The 25,722-nt window shown below is 42.4% G+C and overlaps 1 protein-coding gene across 7 annotated transcripts in view; it reads right to left on the minus strand.

Moving 5' to 3' along the window:
* PTPRK (protein tyrosine phosphatase receptor type K) overlaps nucleotides 1–25,722 on the minus strand; it is a 584,676-nt gene that overhangs the window by 254,827 nt on the left and 304,127 nt on the right. For all 7 annotated transcript variants that reach the window (XM_075924132.1, XM_075924131.1, XM_075924134.1 and 4 more), the window contains exon 6: nucleotides 19,306–19,480. In XM_075924132.1, the coding sequence (XP_075780247.1) occupies nucleotides 19,306–19,480 (175 nt within the window). The remainder of the gene's footprint in view (nucleotides 1–19,305; nucleotides 19,481–25,722) is intronic.

Genomic DNA, 25,722 nt, shown 5'->3' on the forward strand with positions numbered 1-25,722 from the left:
CTTGACTAGGTCTGAATCCATTTAGAAGCGGCTCTAGTATATCACTTGATTTTGAGACAAAATACCATTCTTGTCCATTCAAGAGTATCATGAAGATTGAGTACTGTAAATTCTTTGAGATGTCTAGATATCTAAATGTGAGCCGGAAGTCCACACAGCTCTCTGAATATTCTAACTCCAGAAGGTAAAACCTCTAAGGATTCAGGGCAAGTACCTCAGCTGCTGAACGTTCAGCATACCATAAAAAGGGTGGTGATCAAAGGGGTGGAGTCATGCACCATTGGTTTTTGCTGCCCCAACAACTGACCAGTTGCTTGGACTGCATACCATATTTCATTACTGTAAGACCACGAGGGGGAGAGATTTCTGGCTTGCAGGTTCCAAAATTGCTGTTCATGCTGCTGAATTTACACCACAAGCACTTAAGGCTTCTCAGCATGTTCTTCTCTTGGAGTCAGTCTTTGATGCCAAGCTTCCCATGGACCTGGAGGACCTGGAATAACTAAACTTGGAGATTCTGCAAAGTCAGGTCCTGTATTTGAACTTCTCCGCCCAAACATCTTAAGGCTTGACTATCATATTGCAGTAGAGTGAAAGAGAAAATGGAAATTGGAGTTTGTCTTACTGTGTCAGTACAGTATTCAGCAAAATTATATTTGCATTACTACAATACATGTAGGGACCAACTGAGATCAGAAATCCTCTGTGTCGGACACTGTGATAGAAACAGGGTAAGGACGAATCCCTACGCCAAAGAATTTATTAACTAAGCAAATGAGAAAGGAAGGAAAGAATGGGAAGAGGGAAATTTCAGAAACCCTATTTTACTGATGGGGAACTGAGGCAGGTTAAGTGACATGCTAAAGATCACACAATGGGATATATCTACATAGCAGCTGGAATGTGTAACTCCTAACTCAACTCACACATACAAACATTCTAGCTCTGATCAAGTTAGCATGCCAAAAATAGGCTGGGCTTTCCAAGTACTGTACAGTCCACTATGAGGTACATACTCAGGCAAGCCAACCTGAGATGCTGCTCCATGCTGCTGTGGTCACACTGTTACTTTTAGCATGGAAGCTCAGTCAAAACTAGTGCACGTCCATCTTTCTAGCCTGGGAATTTCACCACCCAGCTATGGTGACAGGGCTGAATACTGTATCCTGACTTCAGACCCACTCGAGTGCCTTATCCATAAGTCCTCTTTGATTGGGTACCTTGGGTCTACTGCAATACAAATTTATACTACATGTGTGGAGTAAATGACAATAAAAATGAAAAGTGTTTCTTTACATCCCTCTTAATTTTCCTCCAAGGAATATTAGTCTCATTTGCCTATCTACCTCAAAGATAATCTCTCCAGCAAACCAGCACATCCTCACTTACACAGCAGGAGCTAACCGCTCCAACTCAGCAGGAAGAAATATTCCGTTCTATATGAAGCTAAGCTCTCAGTCTTTTATCACACAAAAAAAACTCACTGGGTAGGTTTCTCCACTGTTCTCAGTCTAATCCCATTAGTACCCTTATCTTTGCCAGTTACAGTAGGAGACAATGTTTTGTTTACATCTGTGAATTATTAAGCAATCAAATATTTGAGGGTATTTATGAAAAAAAACTTTTATCCAAACTAATCTAGGTAAAGTTTTTGCAGTCACTTTAAAATTATTCTCAAATACCACACCAGCCAAGATGATTAAAGGTCACTGATACATTGCAAAGCACATTTTTTAATGAGATAAATTCAATTATAATTGCAACAACTATTCCAGCCACAATTTAGACATAGAATCCAATTATCCATTTCATTTTCATTTACACCTCATAGGCTAGATCATTTATCATGTTTCATGATAATGATCAAAAGGCACATGGAAAGTGATTTCTGGAGGTAACAAATTACCTACCATATTAGCATAGCTTACAAGATCCTGTCAACAACTACTATGCATAAATATGAAGTAATTAAATTTACAATGTACAGGAGTGTTTGATATGCTCCTTGGTTCTTTAGCAGCTGCCAAAAATCTGAGTTACTAAATTCAACATACCAGTTTGGTTGCTTAAGTACAGTAATTTAGCTCCTCATAACAAATCAGAATCATTACGCTACTACAGCACCAACAGGTAGAGTGTATGCAGTGGATCAAAATCTGGAGATGAATCTTTCATCATCAAATATTATTGCTTCTTGCCACCACACCATCTATCATGTTGCTGAGACAGCTTGGAATGATAGCACTGGACCCGCACATTACTGCTCCTTGAACTCTGTCTCATCCATCTTTTGCATCATTCCCAATTCACAGCTAAGTATCATCTCCCTGCTGAAAAACTGAGTATGAACCTGTAATGCCTTTAACCCACACTGCTGCTCTAATAGTAATTGATTTCTTTTTATTGCAGAGCCAGTGTTCAGAAAGACTATCTGTAGTTGCTGAAGCAGAAAAATGATCAAACACAGCACTAATATACAGGATTCTGATACCTTTTAGGAAATCACTCTTTTCAATTAATACTGTTATGGAATATCATGTTTTTATTAATATCTATATACAAATACATGCAAATATATTAAAATACAAAATTGGTGTGTGTATAATGTATATGTACACACACATGCATATGTATATATACACATACACACACACAGCATTATATATATATATATATATATATATATATACACACACACACAGCATGAACCCATACTGCGCTGCTATAATTTAATTGTAAAGTAGACCAAATGCAAATGGAAATGAATGTCAGAGATTGTTGGTCTGCACGTTACTGTTAACGATTCAATACTACAACACTATTATATTAAATATATTTTCAAGCACAGATGTACTCTGCATTCAAAAGGAAACTTAGATTAAGTTTGCATTGATCATTAAAACAACCTTCATGGCAACACTTCAATAGCACGATAGCTTGTGTACCATAAACCACCCAATACTAAGCGTTTTAATTCAGCTTCATCTGAATGCCGTTATAAAAGTTTAATAAATCAAAATGATCAAAATGCCCCCAGTGGCAGGTTGGGATTCAGTTTCCAATTCAAATTCTCTTTAATATATAGCTTCTCTGACATCTTGCGTTTTCTGCCATCTATGCTGAATTCCAAATGCCTTCCTTTTCATTATTACCATGCATCAGCCAATCCAGTTATCAGCACACTTTAACAACCCTACACAATACACAGAGATGTCAAACCTGGTGGTGGTGTTCTCCAGTTAGAAAATAATGGCTGGCAAAAGTCCTTTGTCTACCTTAAAAGTAAATATTTTTTAAAGAAATTTCTCACTTTTTCAAACGGTATTCATACTGAAACAGATTTTTCTCATCTGCAGTTCTCAAGAGAACAATTTATTTAAATGAAAGTATATCTAAAAAAGAAACTAGAAGGATAATTGAAATCAACAGGGGGAAAAACGTGTCGGCAGGCATCTACCCTTCCAATGGAAAAAAATTCCACTACTTGTCAATTATTTTATTTTTGTATTGACTGCCTAAACAAATTGGAATAGACTAGTCAAATAGGAAAGGTGTGAGCCTAAAAGCAACAAGCATGTACGATTTTGTTTTTGCTATTATTTTTACTGGATGCTGCTGCCAGCCACCACACATTCTTTTTGTGCTTTTTTCCTTTTACTGCGTGGCATACAGAAAGTTTGTATCAAGTCCTCCAGAGTCTAAAGCAAAGCAAAGATTCACCAAATCATAATAATTATATTTCAAAATTTCAGACAGGGTATTTATTGTTTAATGATGCTAGCAGTTCAACTGTCAAAAGTACAATCGACTTTGAAGTTAGCACCTGGTGAAGCTGAATGAGAAAGTGACAGATTTCATTTCAAATTAAAAGCAATCATTAGCTTGGTGGCGGATGCCTATCTGGATACATTCTATGTGGCTGAAATTGGGCAACTGTAGACAACACAGCACTGAGGTACAGAGGAATAGATAGATGGCTAGACAGATAGGTAGAAAGAATATACAATATACAATAGTTTCCCAAAAGGGGGTGCTATTATAAAACAATCTGCTTATGTCTATAGGTCTAGGAATTCAGAGAACTCTCCTTTTAGGAACTGTTCCTTGAAAGACAAAAGCATTTATGGAGGAAGCAATAAAGCCTGAATGTTGTCCTATCACTGCTCTCTTTCTATATGCTCTTGAACACAGAATGACAATCTCTTTTCAACTGAATGGTTTACAGATTTCTTTTACAATTAAAAAAACAACAACAACAGCAGCAGCTAATTCTGGGGCAATACAACAGTGTGAAGAGAGTTCTTTAACTTGGATGTGCTACACTTGTTCACTAGACTGTCCTGTCTAATCAACTTCAAATCTCTTTGAGAAGCTGCTTAATTCATTTTCTCTACTTCGGGGTATGGAGCATAAAACTATGCTCAAGCCATGTTCTCTATGCCACAATTGCAGCATTGCAAACTTTATCGCAGCTTGCCATGTCTCTTAAATGTCATGTGAAACATGGATAACAGGAATGGACAAGATCCAGCCCGTGGGCCAGATTCCATCCCCCAGACTTTGTGATTCAGCCCATGGCCCACCCAACTGAGATCCCAAGGCAAGCTCTCTGCCTGCTGCAGTTTGAGGCCATTCAAAATGGTTGGCAGCTCCCTCTAGCCAATGGAAGATGTGACGATTGGCGGGGAGGGAGCAGAGCACAAAATCTATTCCCTGCCACTAGGGATGCATGGCACCAAGCGGCACATGAATGGAGCCTCTAGCCATTTTGAACAACTTGGAGCTGTGGCAGGCAGGAAACCTGCCGTGGGATCTCTGTTGGGTTGCTGGTTGGGAGCCACCTAAGGTAAATGTCTCCTGGCCAGAGACTGCCTCTGGGTCCCCAATTCCCTAGCCCAGGTCACCACCTAAATCCTCTGCTTCCCTTCCAATTCAAGTCAAAACTCCCTCCCAGATCCTATACTCCCCTTCATAGAAAAGTGCAGCCCTTGACCACTTAAAATCTTGCCGTAGCCCACATAAAAAATTATTGTTCATCCCGGTATATAACATACATCCATAAATATTGCATTAAAAGTATTATTTTGTAAAGTTTAGAAACGTTATTGATAGTCAGTTTTCTTAATATTAGATATTTTTCCTTGGAATCTGCACTTTGACACAGTGGACCATTTGCACATTCCCGTAATATGTGAACAAGAGTTTTGACTCCTGGTAGGGCCACCCAATCCAGACAGATTAAATGGGAGGGCCCAGCTGAAAAGTAGTCCATGGATCTTCTAGGTTGGGGGTTGAGTGACAGTCAACAATTCATCCCCATAAAAAAAAAACGTTATGGAAACACATGGTATCCATTCTGGAAAGCATCATAACAGTCAATCAATGATGGCGGAGTCTTGTTCATACCCTTGTCAACATCACATGGTGCAGGAAGAAGTCAGAATATATAGCATTGTTTTCTTTCCCCACCATAAATCCCAGGAGTCTAGAGCAAAATAGCTACACATCCCACTTTTATGGCTGTAAGTCACAACTTCTGTCTATGGGCTTTGCAGTGTCATGCTGGAGTCATCAAATTGTTTTACCTCAAGGCTGCTTCCACTGTCAAGCTTCATCAATACTTTCATAAATGTTCTGACAGTGACTGCAGCTGGTTTATCTTGTTCACAGGTGTGTATGCCTTTTGCTTTACAGTCATCAATTCTTCCCCTCTTCGGCCATCCTGAATTTGACCAAAACCTGAGTTCACACTTCCTTGTTAATCATACTGACCATCTAGTGCTGGAGTCTTCTCTCTCTTGTCTCATTACATTCCAACTTTCCTCACTCACACACACAAAGGACAGTTCATTTCAGAGAAAGCAATTTCTCTTACAAAGAACAAACCATGTCAAACCAATCTGATAGCTTTCTTTGATAAGATAACAAGTCTTGTGGATAAGGAGGAAGCAGCCGGCAGTAGGTCTGGCTGCTAGGCAGGGGGAGTCATGGGGCTCCAGTGTGCTGCTCCTTCCCCTGAGCACTGGCTCCACACTCCCACTGGACAATTCCAGACCAATGGGAGATGGGGGAAGGTGTTTCCCCGTGAATGACAGCAGCATTCAGAGTGGCTGCTGGCTGTTTCTAGGGCACAGCATTGACCACGCTGACAGGAGAGGCAGGAAGCATTGCCTTAGCACTCCCACTGCACTGCTGACCAGCAGCCATTGGAGATAAGCCCCATGCCCAAACATAAGCACCAATCCCTTGATCCAGAACCCCAGGCCCCTCGTTCCTGTACCCCCAAAGCCTGCACTCTAGTTGAAAGATATAATTATGTTGGGTTGCGAACAACAACAATCTTCTTCAATTGGATCATGAGAAAAAAGTTTGAAAACCACTAACGTAAAACACCCACCCTGTGGGCCTCCCCAGTTAATTTCTGTTGTTTCACAAGTGCCGTGCCCTGTTTTTAACCATATTTCTTCTCTCCTGTGGTGGTGAGAACAATGCACTCAAACTGTTAAAACTTACTGAGCAGGCAAACAATCAAACCAAGGAACAGAGTATTTTCAAATACCAAATGAGAAAGAAAGAGAAAAATTGATTTGGTTCATTAATCTCTCATATCCAGTAATTTTAAGCAGTAATTGTAATATTTTTGTGGGCAATAAAAATTCTTATGCAGACATGTGATTTCTAAGTTGACTGCACCCCATAACCAAAGGCTTCAGTTATTTTCTAACTGCTGCAGCATTACACTTACGCACTTTGGCATTGAAGATTAAACATTCTCCCCCTTCGTCTGTGGGTTGGAGGGCAAGAGGGAGAACAGAGGTCAGTCTATGGGGTTAGACTTAGATGGGCAAGGATTGTTTTTTAGCTTTAACATAAGATTGATCACCTTGCTTATTCATTTTTTCATTAACTATTGTCGAGTTATATAAACTCTATGCAGACAAACCCTTTGTGCTTGATGAATAAACTACTCCTCTGGGAGTTATAAAATAAAAGACTATAGCAGTACACTCTACAGTTTTATTGTCTCCCCCATCCCCACCCCCTACACCTTACCAATGATGCCTTTTCCATCTCTGCCAAGTCCCTGTCCTTTGCTCATCCTCTCCCCCTGTGATAAGGCTTCAAGAGAATCATGAAATGCACCTTTTGTCAGTTCCTCTTCCCAGCAATTCACACAGGGAAAAGTGGGGAAGGGAAGGTAGTGAAAGGAAATATCAGCACAGAATATGCAGACTAACTCTGGCCTTATTTGAATATTAGTCGAGATTTTTTTAAAAGCACAGAGCATATCTGCAAAGAGAACCCAATAGAATGTGTCTTGCATCGTGCACTTGTCACAGTAAAACATGGAGTGTGACCCAGAATAGGACAGACATTAAGGACCAAAAGCTATTGGATAACCCTGTCATTGCAGGACAATGAAAACTACCAGCCAAAGACTACTTATTGACTCCCATCCACTGTAAACAAAGCAGAGTGCTGGAAACCACATCCTACAACGTGTTACAGAATGGAAAAATCCAGGAGGAAGACTGAAAGAGACATGGTATTAATCTCTGCTGTTGAAGAGAACACACTATTTACAGCAAAGATAGACCAGAACCAGAAGAGAAGATTGATTAGCAGGATCACACATGTGGATTTCCACCCTAAAGGTTCCCAGGAAGCATAAGGAAACTGAAGCAGAGAGTTTCAGGCAGGTGTTTGCAGCATGGGGCTGCAGCTGGCTGCCTGGGAGCTAGTGTCTGTGGGAGCTGACTTTTAAGCCAGCTCCCCTGCCCACCTGCCTGCTGTCCTACTCCTGGGGAACTGGCTGCTGCTGCTGATACAGAGCCAGTGCAAAGGGTGGCAGTTGGCTCCCCAGGAGCGAGGCTAACTGTTACAGTAACCCATCAGCTTATGCTTCTTGGCTAGTTGTTTAAATGATTACACTATTACACCCCTAGTCAGCAGTAGATCTTGATGTCCAAGGCAACTGATCCACAGTACCCCACAGCCAACACTAAAGTCTGTATCTAAGGAGTATACAGAACCCCAAAGAACCAGAGTTGAAGACTGTGCCTAGAAAGAGCTCAAGTTCAGGAAGCTTAAAGGCACATGGAATCTAAAGTTTCAGATTAGTACAAACTAGGGACTGTGCACAAGATTTGCTTAGACAGATCTATTGCAATGTGAAGTGCTCCCAACTCTATGGTTGCTAAAAGAACCTCTTTCCTTCCCTTCTCCCTTTCCAAAGTCAGAACACTGAGAATAAGCAAACTGTCGGGTATTGTACTGTCCCCTCTTCTCCATTTTGGGTCCTCCTCCTGATTCCAAAGCAGCAGCAAGAAGCAAACAACAATTGCACCAGAGTTTACCCAAAACTGAGAAGCCCCAGTAAAGCTGGCATGATTTGTGCTGATCTCACTCTGCTGCTGTTTTGGAGGAAGATACAAGTGGCAATAAATGCATTGTAGTTGTCTGCCGACTTAAGCTCAAATTCTACAAAAACGTATGGTTTTATAATTTAATATACTAATACGCTACAGGCCCCAATTAAGATTCAAGTCCCATTATGTGACACAGAGCACATACATATGAGATGCAATCCCTACCCCCCGGATCTTACAGTCAAACTAGAAAAAGGAGAGAGAAAAATATGGAAGGGCAAAGAGATAGAAGTGAACAGACTTGAAGATCACGCTCAATGACTCTCCTAAGTCCCACTAAAGCAGCGTTTCCCAAATTATGGGCCACAGCCCATCACCGGACCGCAGGAAAAAACTACTGGGCCTCAGAGTGGTTGCCGGGGTGTTCTGTGCTCCCAGAGTGCCTGTATAGCGCCGGGTTCCCCAAGCCTTCAGCCGGCCTGGGCGGAGTCTGCGGCCGGATGTTCCAGATCCTGGCCGAGTCCTATCTAGGGGAGGTGGTGGTGGTGGTGGTGGGAGGAGGAGGAGGAGGAGGGGAGAGCTGGCCACCGGAAGCAGCACTGGACGGGGGAATCGGGGCGGGCCTGGGAGATTGGGGGACTGGTAGAAGCAGGGCTTCCGGGGGGCACAAGGTCGGGGGGCAGGGAGCTGGCTGGGGAAGATGTCGGGGGGAGGGGGAAGAAGCGGCCACCATAAGGAGGGCTGAACGTGGGCAGCAGAGCTGGTCAAAAGAGATTGGGAGGAGAAGCGGGGGAGAACTGGCTGCCTGGGAAGGGGTTGGGGGAAGTGGGGCTGGCCAGAGGCACAGCGGGGGGAGCAAATCGGCCTGAGGGGAGCAGGACTGACCTGGCCATATGTAGATCTCAGGGCGCTGCCCCTCCCCCCCTTGCAAAGCACAAAGCATGTGTTAGTCTGGCTCGGGGATTCTATTGTCCCCCGTCCCCCTCCCCCCCCCCCCGTCCCCCTACACACACCCTCGAGTAGTTGCAAACTGTCTGGCTGGTAAACACACTCATGCATCCTGAGCACATTTACCAGCCAGGCAGTTCGAAACTACAAACTGATACACCTAGTAATAATAAAACTTACCTAATGAGAAAATACCAGACATGTTATATGTCTGGTATTTTCTCAGTTTGTTTTTTATGTGTTTATATTTTTGGGCTGCAAAAAACAGTACTGAAAAAAAGTAAAAAGTTTGGGAAACCCTGGTCTAACCAGCTTTCTGTCTGTCTTACAGTCCATTTAACCAATCCATATTCCTTAACTTGCTGGCAAGAATATTGTAGGTGACCATACCAAAAGCTTTGCTAAAGCTGGCACTGGGGGTTTTGGGAGGACCAGAAACAACTTATTTGAATATTAAGCATTTGATTAATGAATATGCAAATATATCTTACTGGTCCTCCAAAAGTTCGTGAATGGATTTACTGGTCCCCATGTCAAAAAGTTTGGGAACCCCTGTACTAAAGTACTCCAGGCACTCAGGCATGCTGCCTCCTCTAGACACTAAATTTAGATATCACTTTTAAAGCACATTTGTCCATCTAATGTGGTGTTCCAGTCCTCTGGGATGTAAAATACAAAAGTAGTTTGTGGGTTTAGTTGAAAATATCCATATATTGAAGTGTCTAGACTTAGACCTTTGAATTACATCCCTCCTAGTTTATAGATAATAAGCTGTTTTTGTTGGAGCAGACAGTTGGAAGTTTTTTTTCTGGTTTAACACTAACAGAACCATAGTTTTATGCACCAATCAGGTACTAAAGGAGTTCATTCTGCTGCAAGTAAGGGATATATTAACACCATTTAGTCACTTCAGGCCTTTTCCTCAATCTGTAACCTAGTACTCTTCATATAATCAGACATATTATTTTTCAAACTTACCACTGTGTTTACCAAATACACCAGGTGACAAGAATTAGGAAACTAAGTGCATCTACACAGCAGGGTTTACCTCAAAATAAGCAATGCAAATGAAGCTACATCAATTGTGTAGCTTATTTCAAAACATGGAGCACTTATTTCGAACACAGCACTTATTTCGAAATAGAGCACTCTTCCTCCAACTTCCTTTACTTTTCATACAATGAGGGTTACAGGAGTCAGAGTAAGTAGTCCTCCAGCTTGACAGTATTTCAACATTATTTCAAAATAAATGCCTGCTGTGTAGAGTCTAAGTTATTTTGAAAATACTAGTTATTTTGAAATAATGTTGCTGTGTAGATATACCCAAAGAATGGCATGTTCAAGGATTTAATGTATTCCCCAGCTAAACAAATTGGGCACTAGTTACCTTTCCAATGCAAATCTTAAATCTACTAAAACTTTCTTATATGGAAGAAATGTAGACATTCTAGTGAGAAAAGAAAAACAGTATTTTCCTGATGCTAAAGCTGTATTAGCATCATCAGAGGCATCACCTTAACTGCTGGCTTCTTAGGTACCTGAAATTCCTTTAATGGATGTTAAGAAAGACTAGACTATCTTATGGTCGGACTTTTGTTTTTACCACAGGAAGAAATATGGTGCAGTTCCTAGGAGATAAGTACAGCCCTAAAGGGGAGATCTAACACAGTCTGACATCACAAAGATTCCTCCATATAAAATCTTATCTGCATCATATTGCCTCTGAAGACTAAAATCTAATACCCTCCTGGCGGAAATAGAATCCTTACTTCTGACAGTAAGGATTCTAAACAACATCAATACATAAGATTGCAAGACAAGCCTTGGAAACGAGCTAACTTTTTTGTTTTTAATTTTGATCCAAATTTTGGATACAAATATAGTGTTACCGGCTCATACTGAACCTTATTATAGTGGAAAATTAATAAAAGTTCCATGTTGTTCAACAATGCAACAAACAAATTTCAATTCCAGTTAGCATGAACATATATAGTACAGTGGACCTTTGGGGAAAGTATTACTTTTACTGTAAAAGGGTTCATTACATAAACATCAGTGTGCCTAAGGGGAAGCACACTTTCCCTAACCCAAAGGCTAGTCAGGCTCACACCTGGTGGACCTTCCAGACACACTGTCCCCACAATGGTGCCCTTACGCTCTACGGTTGTGTCAGACATTTATCAGTAGCTGACAACTAGTTGTATGAATTTACTGCTAAACAATCATTTAGGAAGGCTTCACAAAAACAAAACAAAAAAAACAAAAAAACCAACCAAACAAAAAAAGAGATGATTAAGCATCAGGACTGAAAGACACAGCCATCACCCATCACAATTATAGGAAAATGGATTCCTTTGAGCCTGAACTGTTGAGAAAATTCTGCTATATACAATAATTCCTCATTTAACACGTGCCCGCTTAACATGTTTTCACGATAGCATGATTTTTTTTAGGGAACTTTTTTTGAATTACACGACCGTCCCCAGAATAACACAATTTTCTCAGCTGGCCCATTGCCGGCAGCTGCGCGGGCTTCCCTCACCTCCCTGCAAAGCAGCGGAGGGTTTGCCGCTCGCCATGCTGTTTCCCAGTGACTCCCCCCCCCCCCCCCCCACCGGACACAGGTGGGTCCATCAGACCCATCATAGGGGCATACTCCCAATCCAATCCTCCTCCTTTCTCCTCCCCTTCCCTTCCCCAAAGCCAAACACCTCCCCTCCCTGCTTTAGCCCAGTCCCCTTGCTCCCCCAACCTTATGTCCCGGTCCCAACAAACACCACTGCTTGAAACGCAACCCCCACCTTTTCCATTATTTTCAATGGGAAAACTGACCCAGCATAACACGTTTTCACTTAACATGATCATTTTCTGAAACATATCTATAGTGTTAAATGAGGAATTACTGTAAATGACTGAATCTTCTCTTTGATTCACCCAAGTTGCAAGTGAATGGGAAGAGGTCCCCACACTTTAGAGAAACACATTCACTAGGCTCACTCAAAGAGAGAGAGAGAGAGAGAGAGAGAGAGTTATATCATTTTATCACTCCTCTGTTAGTAACATGCAGGGCAGGAGGAGAATCCCCTTGGTGAGCCAAAACAGTTTTATAGAAAAAATTCATCAGACACAAAAAGCCTGGAGAAAAATCTTTATTGATATGAAAAACAAACCAATGAAACACTTTGTTCTGACTTCTACAAGAGTGATTTTGAGGTGGTCAGAATACAACGAACATCCTGAGGAAACCAGTCTATATTTTTAATGTCCCTTACTTGTGGGTGCTAGACAGGTTAACACTGCCCGCACACTGGAGCTATGAAACAAGAAGTGAGCCTCTCATTTCATCTGCTCATCACAAACTCAATGAGGGCTAGGAGAACAGAGTAGAAAAAGGAATAAGCATCTGTGCACTTTTGCTATTAAAAAAAATCCATAATAGTGACAATGATATAATTTCTGTAAAAGTTGTACTTAAAAATGTTTCGATAAAATTAGCAAATCTCTTTCAGACAAACGATGGAACGATTTATAGACTATTTGGAAATGGTGTAGCTGGACAGATGTAGTCTGCTGACCAAAATAAGCATATTGTGGATCCTCTTTACCTTGCAACCTCTAAATACGTACCAGAAATTTTGCATACTCAACCTGCTGACTGACATGTAGCAAGTTTAAGTGAAAGGAAATCGAGAAATAGTATGTGAAATACTCTAGAGCAGTGGTCACCATCCAGTAGATCAGGATCTACCGGTAGATCTTGGCACCTCTGACAGGTGATCCTGGCTGGTTTGGTCAGGAAGCAGTCACTTCAGTTGCCCCTCCACCCATTGTCATGCTGCTCCTGCCCTCGGCTTTGGAGCTAGCACTCCCTCCTCCCTCCCCCTCCCCCCCACGGAGCCTCCTGCTTGCTGTGCAGGATTTGGGAGGGAGAAGATGGGAGGCGCTGATGTCAGAGTGTCCCTCCCCCCTGCACTTATGTACTCTTATCTTCACACAGAAAGACTGGGATGGAAGGAGCTTGGCAATGCAAATCTCTGTCACTCTCACACACTGTGTGTGTCTATCATTTCTCACAAACACTCACTGTCCTTTACTCTCATCTCCCAACCCAACACATACATGGGGGGTTGTTGTTACTTCTTTTACTGATTGTGAAGTGGGTTATTGTCACGTTACTGGATTTTAGGGGAGCAGCCAGATCACTGTTGTACTTGTGGGAGGGATGGGGTGTCAAATGAAAGCTTACTTTTTTCTTATTCTATATATGCTCTTCATATACCTGTATAATGTCTGGGTGTGACGTTATAAATATGACTCTGTGTCAATATTGGAAACTTCTCTGTTTGTGGCTGAGCAACAGACGAAGAATGCTCAGTCTATGGACATGCTAATAAGCAGGGCTTGACAATCTATGTAATCTACTCGCCCATGGCAAGTAGATTACAACCCGGAAAAGCTGGGTTCGGGTGATCTGCGCATGCGCAGATCACCAGACAGCACGGCTGGCGAGTGGGGCTCGCCGCAGCTCGGCTCCCCCTGCTAATAAGCAAGTCTCCATGGAATAGCCCTCTATAGGCCAAGGACACACCTCAAGAATGGTGACTGATACATACGGGCTACCAGCAGGAAACATCAGGATAGGCCATTGGCCTGGTGACCTGCTACAGCCAAGAGATGAGGAAGGAGGTGTTTAGGGGCTACGTGGCGTCCTCCATTTGGTGCTCAGCTCAGCTCTTCATCCCAGATGCAGCATTGCTAGGATCAATGAGCCGGAAAGAACTGTGGACCCATCCTGACCCCGGATGTACACCAAGGGCTTCAAGCCAGCAGTTATAACATCTCTGCTGTGAGCCTGCATCGAGAACGGGGAGATTCGATGCATATAATGTATGATATTTTAACAATCTTACTCTCATGCTTTTCTTTCTTTTAGTATTAAACCTTTAGATTTTAGGCTCAGCGTGGTTTATAGGTAAGATCCAGAGAGTAAATTGACCTGGGATCTGTGGCTGGTTGCTTGGGACCGGACAGAACCTATTCGGGGTAGGTGAGATTGGGTTCTAAAACCCCTCACCTCTGGGCAGGCCTGGGGCTGTTTGGGGCACGGAGAGAGCTGGGGTGTCAGAGGGGTTTTGCTTGTGAGGCTTCAGGCTGGCCAGGCAGGCAGTTGAAGTGCTCTGAGGGACTGGTTTGTGGCCTATTTGGGGAGGGCCTCCGGTCCGGGGCTGTAAGCAGTTCCGAGTTTGAGAAATTCGCCCTGAGCGGATGCCCTCAGTGTTGCCCAGACCCAGCGTGGTCCGTCACAGTTATGTTTGGTTTTTGACTGGTCTGTGCATTTCATAATTTTCATTGTTCTCTTACGCGTAAATATGCAATAAGTTCTAAAATGCCTAACCTGGTGTGGCTGGAATAATTACCCTTATGGGAACTGCTTCTCTTGGAAGTGGCTGGCCTGTCTCTGCAGCTCCTAAGAAAAGCAGAGCAAGGGGTCTCCACATGCTGTCCTTGGCTGCAGACATCACTCTTTCAGCTCCCATTAATCAATAATGGGGAACTGGGGCCAGTAGAAGCTGTGGGCTCAGTGCCTGTAGATGAGGGGCAGCACATGGCACCATGGAGCCATTGCTGTACATGCCAGCTGCTTTGAGCAGTGGTGCAGAGCGAGGGCAGGAGTAACCCTGTCTTAACCCCACTGCTCCACCACCCAGAAGCCACCTTAGTCAAACAGTGCCCTGCCGGAGCCTGCTTCCATGAACCCCTATCCCAGCCCTGAACCTACACCCAACCTCCCCAGACGTAAGTCCCCCTGCACACAAACTCCTTCCTAGAGCTTGCACCCTGAACCCCCACCTGGACCACAATCCCCCACCCTGCGTAAGCGCAGAGACCCTCCCACACTCCAAATCCCTTAGCCCAGACCAGAGCCTGTACCCCTCAACCCTGTACCCCATCCTGGTACAAGTGAGTGAGGATGGGGAAGGGAAAGCGGATGGAGTGAGCAGAGTGAAGCCTCAGAGAAGGGGTGGAGCAGGGGCTGGGCCTCAGAAAATGGGTGGGAAGGAAGTGGGGCAAGGGTATTTGGGTTTGAAGTAGATCTTACATTGCACTGAAATTGAAAAAGTGATCTTGCAGTTTAAAAGGTTGGAGACCACTGTTCTAGAGAAGCCCATAAGACTCAGGTGCATTATTTGTGAAAATCAGAACAATGCAAGCCTACGTTTCAGCCTCACTGTTCACCCACAGGCTTTATAAGGAAGAAGAAATGCTAGCATTCAGATTTCACAGCTCTGTCCTCTCCTACTCCATATTACACTCACACTCCCCAAAACAGGCATCTGTACAAGGCTGCATATTGTCTTATGAGCACTGGCAATTTTACCAAGGAACAAATAAAAGTGGAAAAAGGAAATGGGGGACATTTTCAGTTAGGTAAGTTTAGTGTCTGAAACTGTACACAGCATCCTGTTGAAGGAAAATACATAAGACTGACAGCTGTGCCACAGAAACCAATTAAAATCAATACAACACAGCTACTGAGCTGAGAGCTAAAGCTCAACTCAAAGTAAAGGTTTCAACATTAAATTATTGACTGGAAATACCTCTGGTAAAATGTTGTAATTGAATTGAAAACACTAGACTGGTCTTACTCGTGAAACAAAATGTAATGAAAGTGAAATGAAACAGCCAAGCGGTTTCTTATAGGATCTTTGAATGTGGTGCCAAAAAAAAATCTGGTAATAAAGTCGGGAAAGCAGCTAAAACTAATCTCCTTGTAAGAATAATCAGATGCTGATTTGCATGGCCTAAGTTATAAAACTGGAATGTTCATTATCAATATTAAAAGATCTAGCTGAGCAGTAAAATACACCCACGTTTGCACATTTATTCAAGTACATTTTCTACACACATATATATGCACACTACATAAACATGCACCAACATTTTGAAGCACTGAGCAGCAGATATTGTTCATCCCTCGCTCTCTAATAACCAACGTTGTCAATAAAGTTTGGCTTCTACAAGCTGAAGACATTATCATTACTCAGAATGATCTGGAAGCAATACTAAACTCATGACAAAGTAAATTGTGTTTCACTGTATATTTTTTCCTTTGGCTGTGAGAACACATAGATCAATACTCTTCAGCATGAGAATTCCACAGTGAAATTTTCATTTGTTACAAACAGCAACAAAAAGGCCCTAAGCAAGCCCTGTCACTTTCAGTTTAGGAGGAAATGCACTAATAAACTCTTACCCCTGGGTCATCTTTGACAATGGGCAATACTATGCCAGCTCTTATTAAAGGTAATTCATATCAGTGGCCCAAAAATTTCCTTTAAAATTACTGTCTTTTGTATCCATGTAGCAGGATGTCAGCTTTAAAGTGCCACTGAGATATAGGACCTGTCATTATGGTTAATTTTCAGCACAGTTTTAACACCAGGGTAGCTGATCCCCAAGGGTATATTTTTGGTTAACAAGATTTATTTGGTGGTTATCCAGACAAACAAGAAAATATATTACAGAATATTGTTTTTCAAATATAACAGTGAGCAACAAATTCTACCCACCCATTCTTTATTCTGATGTCCAATTGACCAATCCATTGGCAGAATCACTAGTAGAACAGTTTAAGAAATTTAATTAAAATAGAATAAAATAGCTAACATTCTTCAGCTTGTAACTCCAAAAAGTGCAATATTTTTTTTAAACCTGAACTTTAAAATAACAATATCTATATAAATAAATTGTCTGTATTGTCTAGATTGCTACTTAGCATCAAGCTATGATTATAAAACTTAGTTTTTCTCTGGATTTCAATATTTGTACATGATTTTTTCCAAAACGTTTTTTACAACTATTTTACCTTTCTTTTATCTTGCAATGGAAAGAACTAGAAACCATCAACCATTCTTGGGAAATACATATGAATGTTTTAGTTTCTTAGTTATATAAAAATAATTTTCATGTTACATGGGGACTAATTTTATGGCATTCAAAAAGGAAATTATATAGTGATCTGCGAGAAAAACAATATGATTTACTACTGTATAAAACAGCAGGTAACATTACCCACGCCCACAGCTGATCAGCAAGTGCCCAATTAATGGTAGATTTTTGTAATAATATTTTGCACTTCCCAATCACCTTTCCCCTGGGGTCTCAACGCACATTACAAAAATATTAATTAAACCTCACTGCAAATGTGAGAGTAGGTAATTGAAGAGCTGAGTAAAGATAGCCACAGAAAGGTTAAATGACTCATCCTAGACCATTCAGTGAGTGGCAAAGCTGGGAACTGAACCTAATAGTCTTGAATCCCAGTTTTTTGTTCTCATGACTACACCAAGTGCCTTAGCCCCAGCACCCCAAATTACAAACTCTAGGTCTCTGCCAGACTTAGTAAGTGCAAAAACACCATGAAAGTCACCTCAAGTCAAGTCAGGAAACAGCATCAACTGAAACAAAAAATTGTCACATTCCCTCCTTTTGGGCCATGAAGCTTAATTAAAAATTAACCATCCTATTTCCCGAGCATAAAGCATGGTTGCTTTGAAACAGGCTGCCAAGTTTCTGAATAAATTCCAATCCATTTAAAGCCGTGGTCCCCAACACGCATGGCGCCCGCGGGGGCATTTCAGTGTGCCCGCCAGGTGCTCGGGGCTGGCCTGGCCCCAGGCACATGGCGCACGGGCGCTTGCGGGGGGAGCGCGCTTGGCGGGGGGAGCGCCGGGCATGCGGCACTCGGCGGGAGGGGGGAGCGCCGGCCCCGGGCGCGCGGGAGCACCGGCCCCGGGCGCGCGGCACTCGGCGGGGGGGGGGGGGGGCGCGGCACTCGGCGGGGGGGGGGGGGAGCGCCGGCCCCGGGCACGCGGCACTCGGCAGGGGGGGAGCACCGGCCCCGGGCGCGCGGCCCTTGGAGGGGGCCCTGCCCCCGGGCGCGCAGCTATGGGGGGGCCCCGTCCCCGGGCGCGCGGCTGGGGCGGGGGCCACCCCCGGGCACGCAAGTGTCCCCGCCCCCTGGCGCCCGGCGGGCAAACGGCCACGCCCCCTGGCGCCCGACAACCTCAAAAGGTTGGGAACCACTGATTTAAAGTATTTAGGGCTGGGGGTGGAGCAAACATACCGTTGTTTCTCCCCTACCCCACAAATAGGATGAGATCAAAATCTCCACAAAACTCTCTTGGGATAAGAGCAAACTCTGTGGATGCTTTGGGGCTGGAGTACCTACATGGAAAAATTAGTGGGTTTTCAGCACCCAAAATCAACCCCCGAACGTCCTCTTCTTCCCCGCTCTTCCTGCCTGCTAAGATCAGCTGCTTGGTGGTATTTGGGAGCTCGAGGACACGGCACATTCCGGGGAGAGGACGGAATTGGTGGGAAGAGGCAGGGCATGGGTGGAACAGGGGTGGGAAAAAGTGGGGTGGGAGTGGGGCATTGGTAGAAGGGGTGGAGTGGGGGTGGGATCTGGGGCAGAGCTCAGGAGCAAATACTCTCCAGCACTTTTGAAAGCTGGCGCCTGTAGCGCTTAATCCTCGGATAGGTGAACATTTGAGACAATTTTTATATACTTCAGTCTCTCCAGTCACAGAGAAGCCTACCCTTTTCTAGTCCACTAGGTTACCTAAGGCAAAAACATTTTGAAGTAATAATTAACTAATTACAGTCGACACTTCCGTATCTGTAAAATTATTTGTTAAATGTTAATCACTATTCACCTTAACCACTACTATCCAGAAGATAGTGGGAAAGGAACGTGGTATTTTACAAGCATTGAATTATTAAGACTTTTTATATAATCTCATTCTATGGAAAGCACTTTTCAAAAATGAGGCTATCAAAACTTTATAGCCACATTCTTTAGTTACAATTTATGAGGATTTCTGTAATTCTATAGTGCTATCTGTGGGCTAAATAAAAATGTAACTATGATGCATTGTCTTAAGAGTATTTAATTTCATAAAAATGAAAACATTTGCAACTTTACCTCTCACAATAAGTTGAGCAAAATTGGACACTCCAGAACCTCTTTCTGACTGAGTTACACAGCGATATAAATCCTGATCAGTTTTTGTCACCTCTTGCAACTTGAAGGTAGCAGCAAATCTTCTATGATTGATATTTTTAGTTTGGGCCACTGGAATATCTTCACCGTTCCGTCTCTATAAATAAGAGAAAACAATGCAAAGGTATTTATAAGAGTATTTCCTCTTGACAAAAAAATACAAGTATCAACAAATATATTGCAAAACATCCAAACACATTCTTTCCTTGCTGGGTTTCCAGGATGGAAAGGCTTAGCAAAGAGTTACCCCTCTAGAGTTGGGCAATATTGTACTACAGCAGGGGCGGGGAAACTCAGGCCCAGGGGCCGCGTGAAGCCACCATCTTGCCTGGATCCGGCCTCCGAGGCTCAGGGCTCCCCCTAGCATGGGGGCTCCAGCCTCCCCACCACACCACCCTGCTAGCCTGGGCCCCCCAGACTCTGGTGTGTGAAGGGAACATGGGGAATGTCTTTCTGCTTCTCAGTCAGGGACCACATCAGTGAGGGTTTATTTATTGGAGTTTTTTTTCTTTTCACTTACGTGCGGCACACTGATTTTTTATGAGGGTGAGCAGCCTCTGACCCACAAAAGGTTCCCAACCCCTGTACTACAACAACAATTGCTGTGTAAACCCTTCTGACCCTCCAAGGACATGTGTATGTTGCAATTAAAAATCTATGGCTGGCCCATGCCAGCTCATGCAGGGCACTGGGCTTATATTAAGGATCCCTGAGCTTTGGGACCTGTGCCAACTAGGCACTCCCATCTCCTGCCCTACCTACACTCCCTCCTGCCCAAATCCCACACCTCCACCCCACTCCTATGCCATACCTCCCACCCCAGCTCCACATTGCCACACCAGCCTGCTCTCTGGCAGCTCCTCCCACACACTGACCATCACATTTTGACCCCACCCTAGAGCCTAGGGGGTCAACAAAATCTACTAGCATTGAGCCCCCAGAAAAGTTAGTCTAGTCCTATGGGGAAGCCTGGAGCCTCAGCACTCTCCCCCCATGGGGCTGGAGAGCGAGGGGAACCCTGGTGCCCTGATGCAAAAAAGGTTCCACAACCATCACCCTTAACCCAAATCTGAGTTAGCTGGAAAAGGTTTTTTAATTGCAGTGCAGCTATACCACAAGAAATCCAGTGTAACCGCCTACAGGCGGATTTGAACCTGGAACCTCTGGAGCTAAGCGTATTGCTTGACCTTACGCTGTACAGCTCACTCGTTCTTATCTCTTGCTGTAAGTGGTCTAAGACTAAGTGAACCACAAGCACTAGGGACAGTGGGCTACATGACACAATGAACCACACCCATTAGGCACACCACATCCATCTTGCATTGTTCACTAATAGGAACTATTTACCATAAATCCTAGCTTTCCAGGTAATACAATCACATACCTGTACTGCAAGTTGCATTATTGGGACAGCTTACTAAACTTTGTAAAGTTAAATCAATTTATCAGTCCATTGTAAACAAAAGTTCTATAAAACTTCTGCACGGGCTCGCCAGATTTCCAGTAGCTTTCTGGACCCTTGCTTTGCCCTTTCATGCTAGTTCTCTTGCACCATGAACCAAAGTTCCCTCTAAGCTGTTTAATAAGCCCTGCCCAGGGGCTCAGAGCCAACATGCATGGACCTGCCTGGCTGGTGAAGAGGCACTTCTCACTCAGACAGCAGCAGCTACCTGATAAAAACAGAGCAGCAAGTCCCCCCAGCTGGTAGGGCAGTGTTTCTTAAAACTGTGTTCCATGGCACACTGGTATGCCGCAAGGCAGTCGGAGGTGTGCTGAAGAGAACAACAAGTTCAAAATGGCCATCCTTAAAGGGGCAGGCGACCTTTTTTTGTGTGTGCGCGCTCAGCAAAAAAATCCTTGGTGTTCCCCATAAAATGAAAATTGTTTGGTGTTCCTTGGTCTTATAAACTTTAAGAAACACTGCAGTAGGGAGAGTTGTGTCCCTACCGGCTGGAAGAGACTTATTGCTTTGTCCTCTTACTGGTGGAGCTCATTAAGCAGCTGCGGGGCCATGCCACTGCACAGCTTAGAGGGAACCCTGCCATGAACCCACTTTCTGAAATTGTATTGTCTGACATCAACCATCCTCTTACACTTGCATTTGTTTTTTGTTTGTTTGTTTGGTTGGTTGGTTTTTTAAAACTAAAAATGGAAAACAGGAATTTTTCATAACATGTTCACTGGGTTTTCAACTTCTGAACATGTCAAAACTTCGACACCATTTTAAATATCAAAAAAATTCACAGTTCCATATGTGACAAAAACTGAAAAATTTTCAAATGAATGTTTGTGTTTCATCTCTTCACGCCAATGAAAATTAAATTTACAATTTCAATTAAAACACAAAAGTTCAAAAAAACTTGACTATCTGTAGCTCCAGTTCCCAAACAGAGCTTATCTCTTTCCCACAGACAGCATCACCCTCCTAGTATAAGGGGATGCAGCTGCTTCTGAAATGTTCAGCATTGTTTCTCGTTCATCAACAGAGGTAATTATCGGTCCTGGAGCAGCATTGCTTATTACCATCAAATCTCCATCTCTGATAGAAACCCCAGAAATGAGAATTATCACCCAAAACTTAAATTCAGAATGTCTGAGCATGAAGCAATATTGCTGGGCCATGAAGGCAGCAAATTGGAATTTAATAAAATGAAAGCCTCTGGCAAAAAAGGTGGGGGAGGAAATGAGTCAAAACTGCATATGTATGTTTTCTGGGCTACTGGCATGTACTAGATAATTTCATTTTACATTTACCACTTATAGTCTTAGTACAAAGTTAGGTTCTCTATAAAGACTTTCCCTCTCCTAATGAAAAAACATACTTCTATAAATTAGGCAGCTGTTAGTACTGCCTCAGACTCACTGTAAAACTATCCATTTTTAATCATTAACACATTGAAACATGAATCTTATGTTTTTTTGTCTTATAGCAGTAAAAATGCACCATTCCCACATTCCATGACAATCTTGTCTGAAATCCACAATTTATATATTCCCTGACAGATTTCTGCTCCCTTCAATCCCAAGAAAATTCCAGTATGAAGACAATTCCATTATCTTTATCAACAGAAATTGTATTGGACTTTGTCTCCTTTATTTCATGATAAATGTTTATATTGAGACCAATTTAATTTCCTTTTCTGCTGCAATGTCAGAAATGGCACTGAGTCAACTATGGAGCCTCCAACTACTTCCACAGGCATGGTTCAGATTGCAGGAGAAAACTAGGAAATATCGCCAAGTTAAACAGATAAAAAAATGCATCACTAAAAGAGAAGAAAATTCTGATCTGAAGTGTTATAAAAATTATTGAGTCTTGTTAGAGCCACCACCTCTTACCTTAATACAACTCTCAGATATTAATTTCCTATAAGATAATTATTTGAAAATGTATCATGAGGTAAGAGCACTGGAGAGCTGGATTCTATTGCCAGTTCTGTGACTGACTTACTGAATGACCTTTGGCACATGAGATGTTGTCTGTGACTTGGTTTTCCAGTCTGTAAAATGTGGAGAATTCCTACCTCACACAGGTGAAACTGGGCTTGGTTTGCTACTGTTTTCAGAGACCTGCAGATGGAGGGCACCATTGAAATGCAAACTATCAACAGAATTATTAAAACTTATGATATAGATCATCTGTTATGCACTTGAAGATTTCACATTCCACTACTACTCAAGCAACAGTAAAAGCACTATTCAATACTGTCTCTCTTTCCTCCTCCTTTTAGCTAGTCCATTACATTTGAAAGCCAGATTTTCTAGATGTTTATCTCCTCAGTTTAAATCACAGACTTAAAATGAACACGTCTTCATAGTCTACACAAGTGGTTCCCAAACTTTTTGGCATCACGCCCCCTTTCTTATTTTTGAGAAACCCTCACGCCCCCACTCCCCAAAAAATAGCAGCAAAACTCGGGGAATTTCTTCACGCCCCCCCAATGGAAACGCCCCCCAATTTCGGAACCCATGGTCTCCACAATGATACATTATTTTTAAGTCACCAGATCCAAGCTTTGTATTAAGAAAAATAAATAAATTACACTGCAGTTTCCTTCCTTTCTACTTGTCTAAACTCCCTTGCAATCTATGTTCTGATCATCAGCTCAGGGAAAAGGAAGGTGAAGGAAAATAATGTTCTTTCTCAGCACGCACACACCTGTCAGCCATTTGTTAAGATATAGTAAAGATGACAAAAGTGTAGATTATGTTGACTAAAAGAGTAATACTGTGAAATACTATATTACAGAAGACTGGAAGGCAAACTCAGCTAATTCAGGGAGTCTACTCCTGAAAAGTACTGGATGTCAGTAGAAGAGGAAAAATAAAAAGATTTGTGTTAAAATGTACTGTTAAAAAGTGTTCTTTACCTTTCCACCAATTACATTTGTTTCTCCAGCAGAGGGGTTTTACTACATTATACAACTGATTAATTCCCTTTTAAAAAACCCTAAATATGTTTCTTAAAATGTAAATTCATTTTAGCTTCAAAAGTAGAATTTCCTTACAGTAAGGCATTTCCTTCATTTTGACTTTAAAGTTTTAAATTCTAATGTTCCAAACTCATTTTCTTGACAGTGAAGTACTTTACATAACCTATAGTGTAAAACAAATTATTCTCCAACTGTTACAGCTCACTTATTAAAGCTGCTCGGCATACTTAATGCTAGGGGAAAAAAAACAATTAGCTGGGCTCCTAATTTTAAATTGAATAATGGAACTCTTTAAAATAGTTATGGAATTGCCTCACTATTGATGCACAGAAATTTAGTTAGCTTAATTTTATTTAGTGTTCCCAACAAAACACAGAATTGTCTTTGCTGACTGCATTAATGAGTTATCGCTCCCTTATCTTCCTCAATTTAGAATGTTTCAGAAATGGCCTGATGCCTGTCTCTTTTACATAGTTTCTTCATGTCTGTGCTTCAGATCTCTAAAACAGGTTCTCCATAATGGTATTAACAAAGTCAAATTACCCAACTCAAAATGTGTCTGGGCTTTAAGCTCAGGTAAACTAAAAACTACAGACTCCTGTTATATGTGCACTACTGTGGGACTATCGAGCCCTTGACAGACCCTCCATTATTGAAGATTTTTTTGAAGTATATTACTACTTTTTATTAAGAATTATTTATTATTTGCATTGCAAAAGCACATAGGACCAAGATCACGTTGTACTGGCCCCTGAACACAAAAACAACAAAAAGACAGTACCTGCCCCTACTGCTTACAATTTAGGTACAAGAAAAAACAATTGACTATACAGCAGTGTTTCTCATACTGGGAGCTTGCAATTCCCCAAGGCTATTATGTTTGGGGGAGGGTCACAAGATCAGAGCTGTAACCAGGATAAGCAAAGGAGGGCAGCCACACAGACCACAAAGCTGGGGTGGAGATGAGGAAGGGGTAGAAAAAATGCCAGCTCTGAATGCACTGCAGCAGCAGCACAGAGGGAGGGGTGACAATGCCATAGTAATTTTCTATCATTCTTTTTGGGAGTGGAGGACTTCACAGCCTGAACAACTTTCAAAAGGGGACCAATAAAAAAGTTCAAGAACCCCTGCTATAGAAAGCATTGGGGAACTCGGGTCCCAGTACATCTACTGCCTAACTGTTGTCAGATTGCTGTAGGTATTCCAGCAAAATATTTTTAAGGAGGGATTTGAAGGAGCACAGTGTAGTGACTTTCTGATGGTTAATTCCTTCCAAGCAAGAGGCACATCTGAAAAAGCATGATGGAATTTGTTTAAAAATGTAACAAGTGGACTATGAAGGCCAGCACCACTGGCAAATCAGAGACAAGAGAAGTTGACATTTTAATAGCACATAAGAGATGAGAGCGGAGATAGACTGTGAATGGCCTTCCAAGTGAGGGCAAGTAGTTTACCTTTGGTGATAGGGAAAGAGCCAGTGGAGGGAGGCAGAGACAGATGACGTGTGCAAAGCAATGGGTTAGGAAAGAGATCTTTGCAACAGCATTTTGAATTAATAGAAAAGGGGCAAAACTGCATTTGTTGGAGGCCAGAAAAGAGGATGTTAACAGTAACTGAACCCTAAGGTAATGGTGAGCTGGATGAAATTCAGAATTAGGTTGGGGCTAAAAGAATTACAAGTGTAATTTGCTCAAGTTTCATTGAAGGAAGATTTTGAAAGGCTGAAACATTCTCTGACTGTTGCTCTAAGTGTAGTGAATGTGGCTTCTCCAGCAGGAGTGCAAAAGTTTATCCCCATATGTGTTTAGCTATATTTAAAAAAAAAATTAACTGCCAATGGACACAATGCAGTAACCAGAAAGTCATCTCCCACTTAGAAAATAAAGTTTAAGCAAATACCCTGGTT

The sequence above is a fragment of the Pelodiscus sinensis genome, chromosome 3, assembly GCF_049634645.1.
Source record: "Pelodiscus sinensis isolate JC-2024 chromosome 3, ASM4963464v1, whole genome shotgun sequence".
NCBI lineage: Eukaryota > Metazoa > Chordata > Testudines > Trionychidae > Pelodiscus > Pelodiscus sinensis.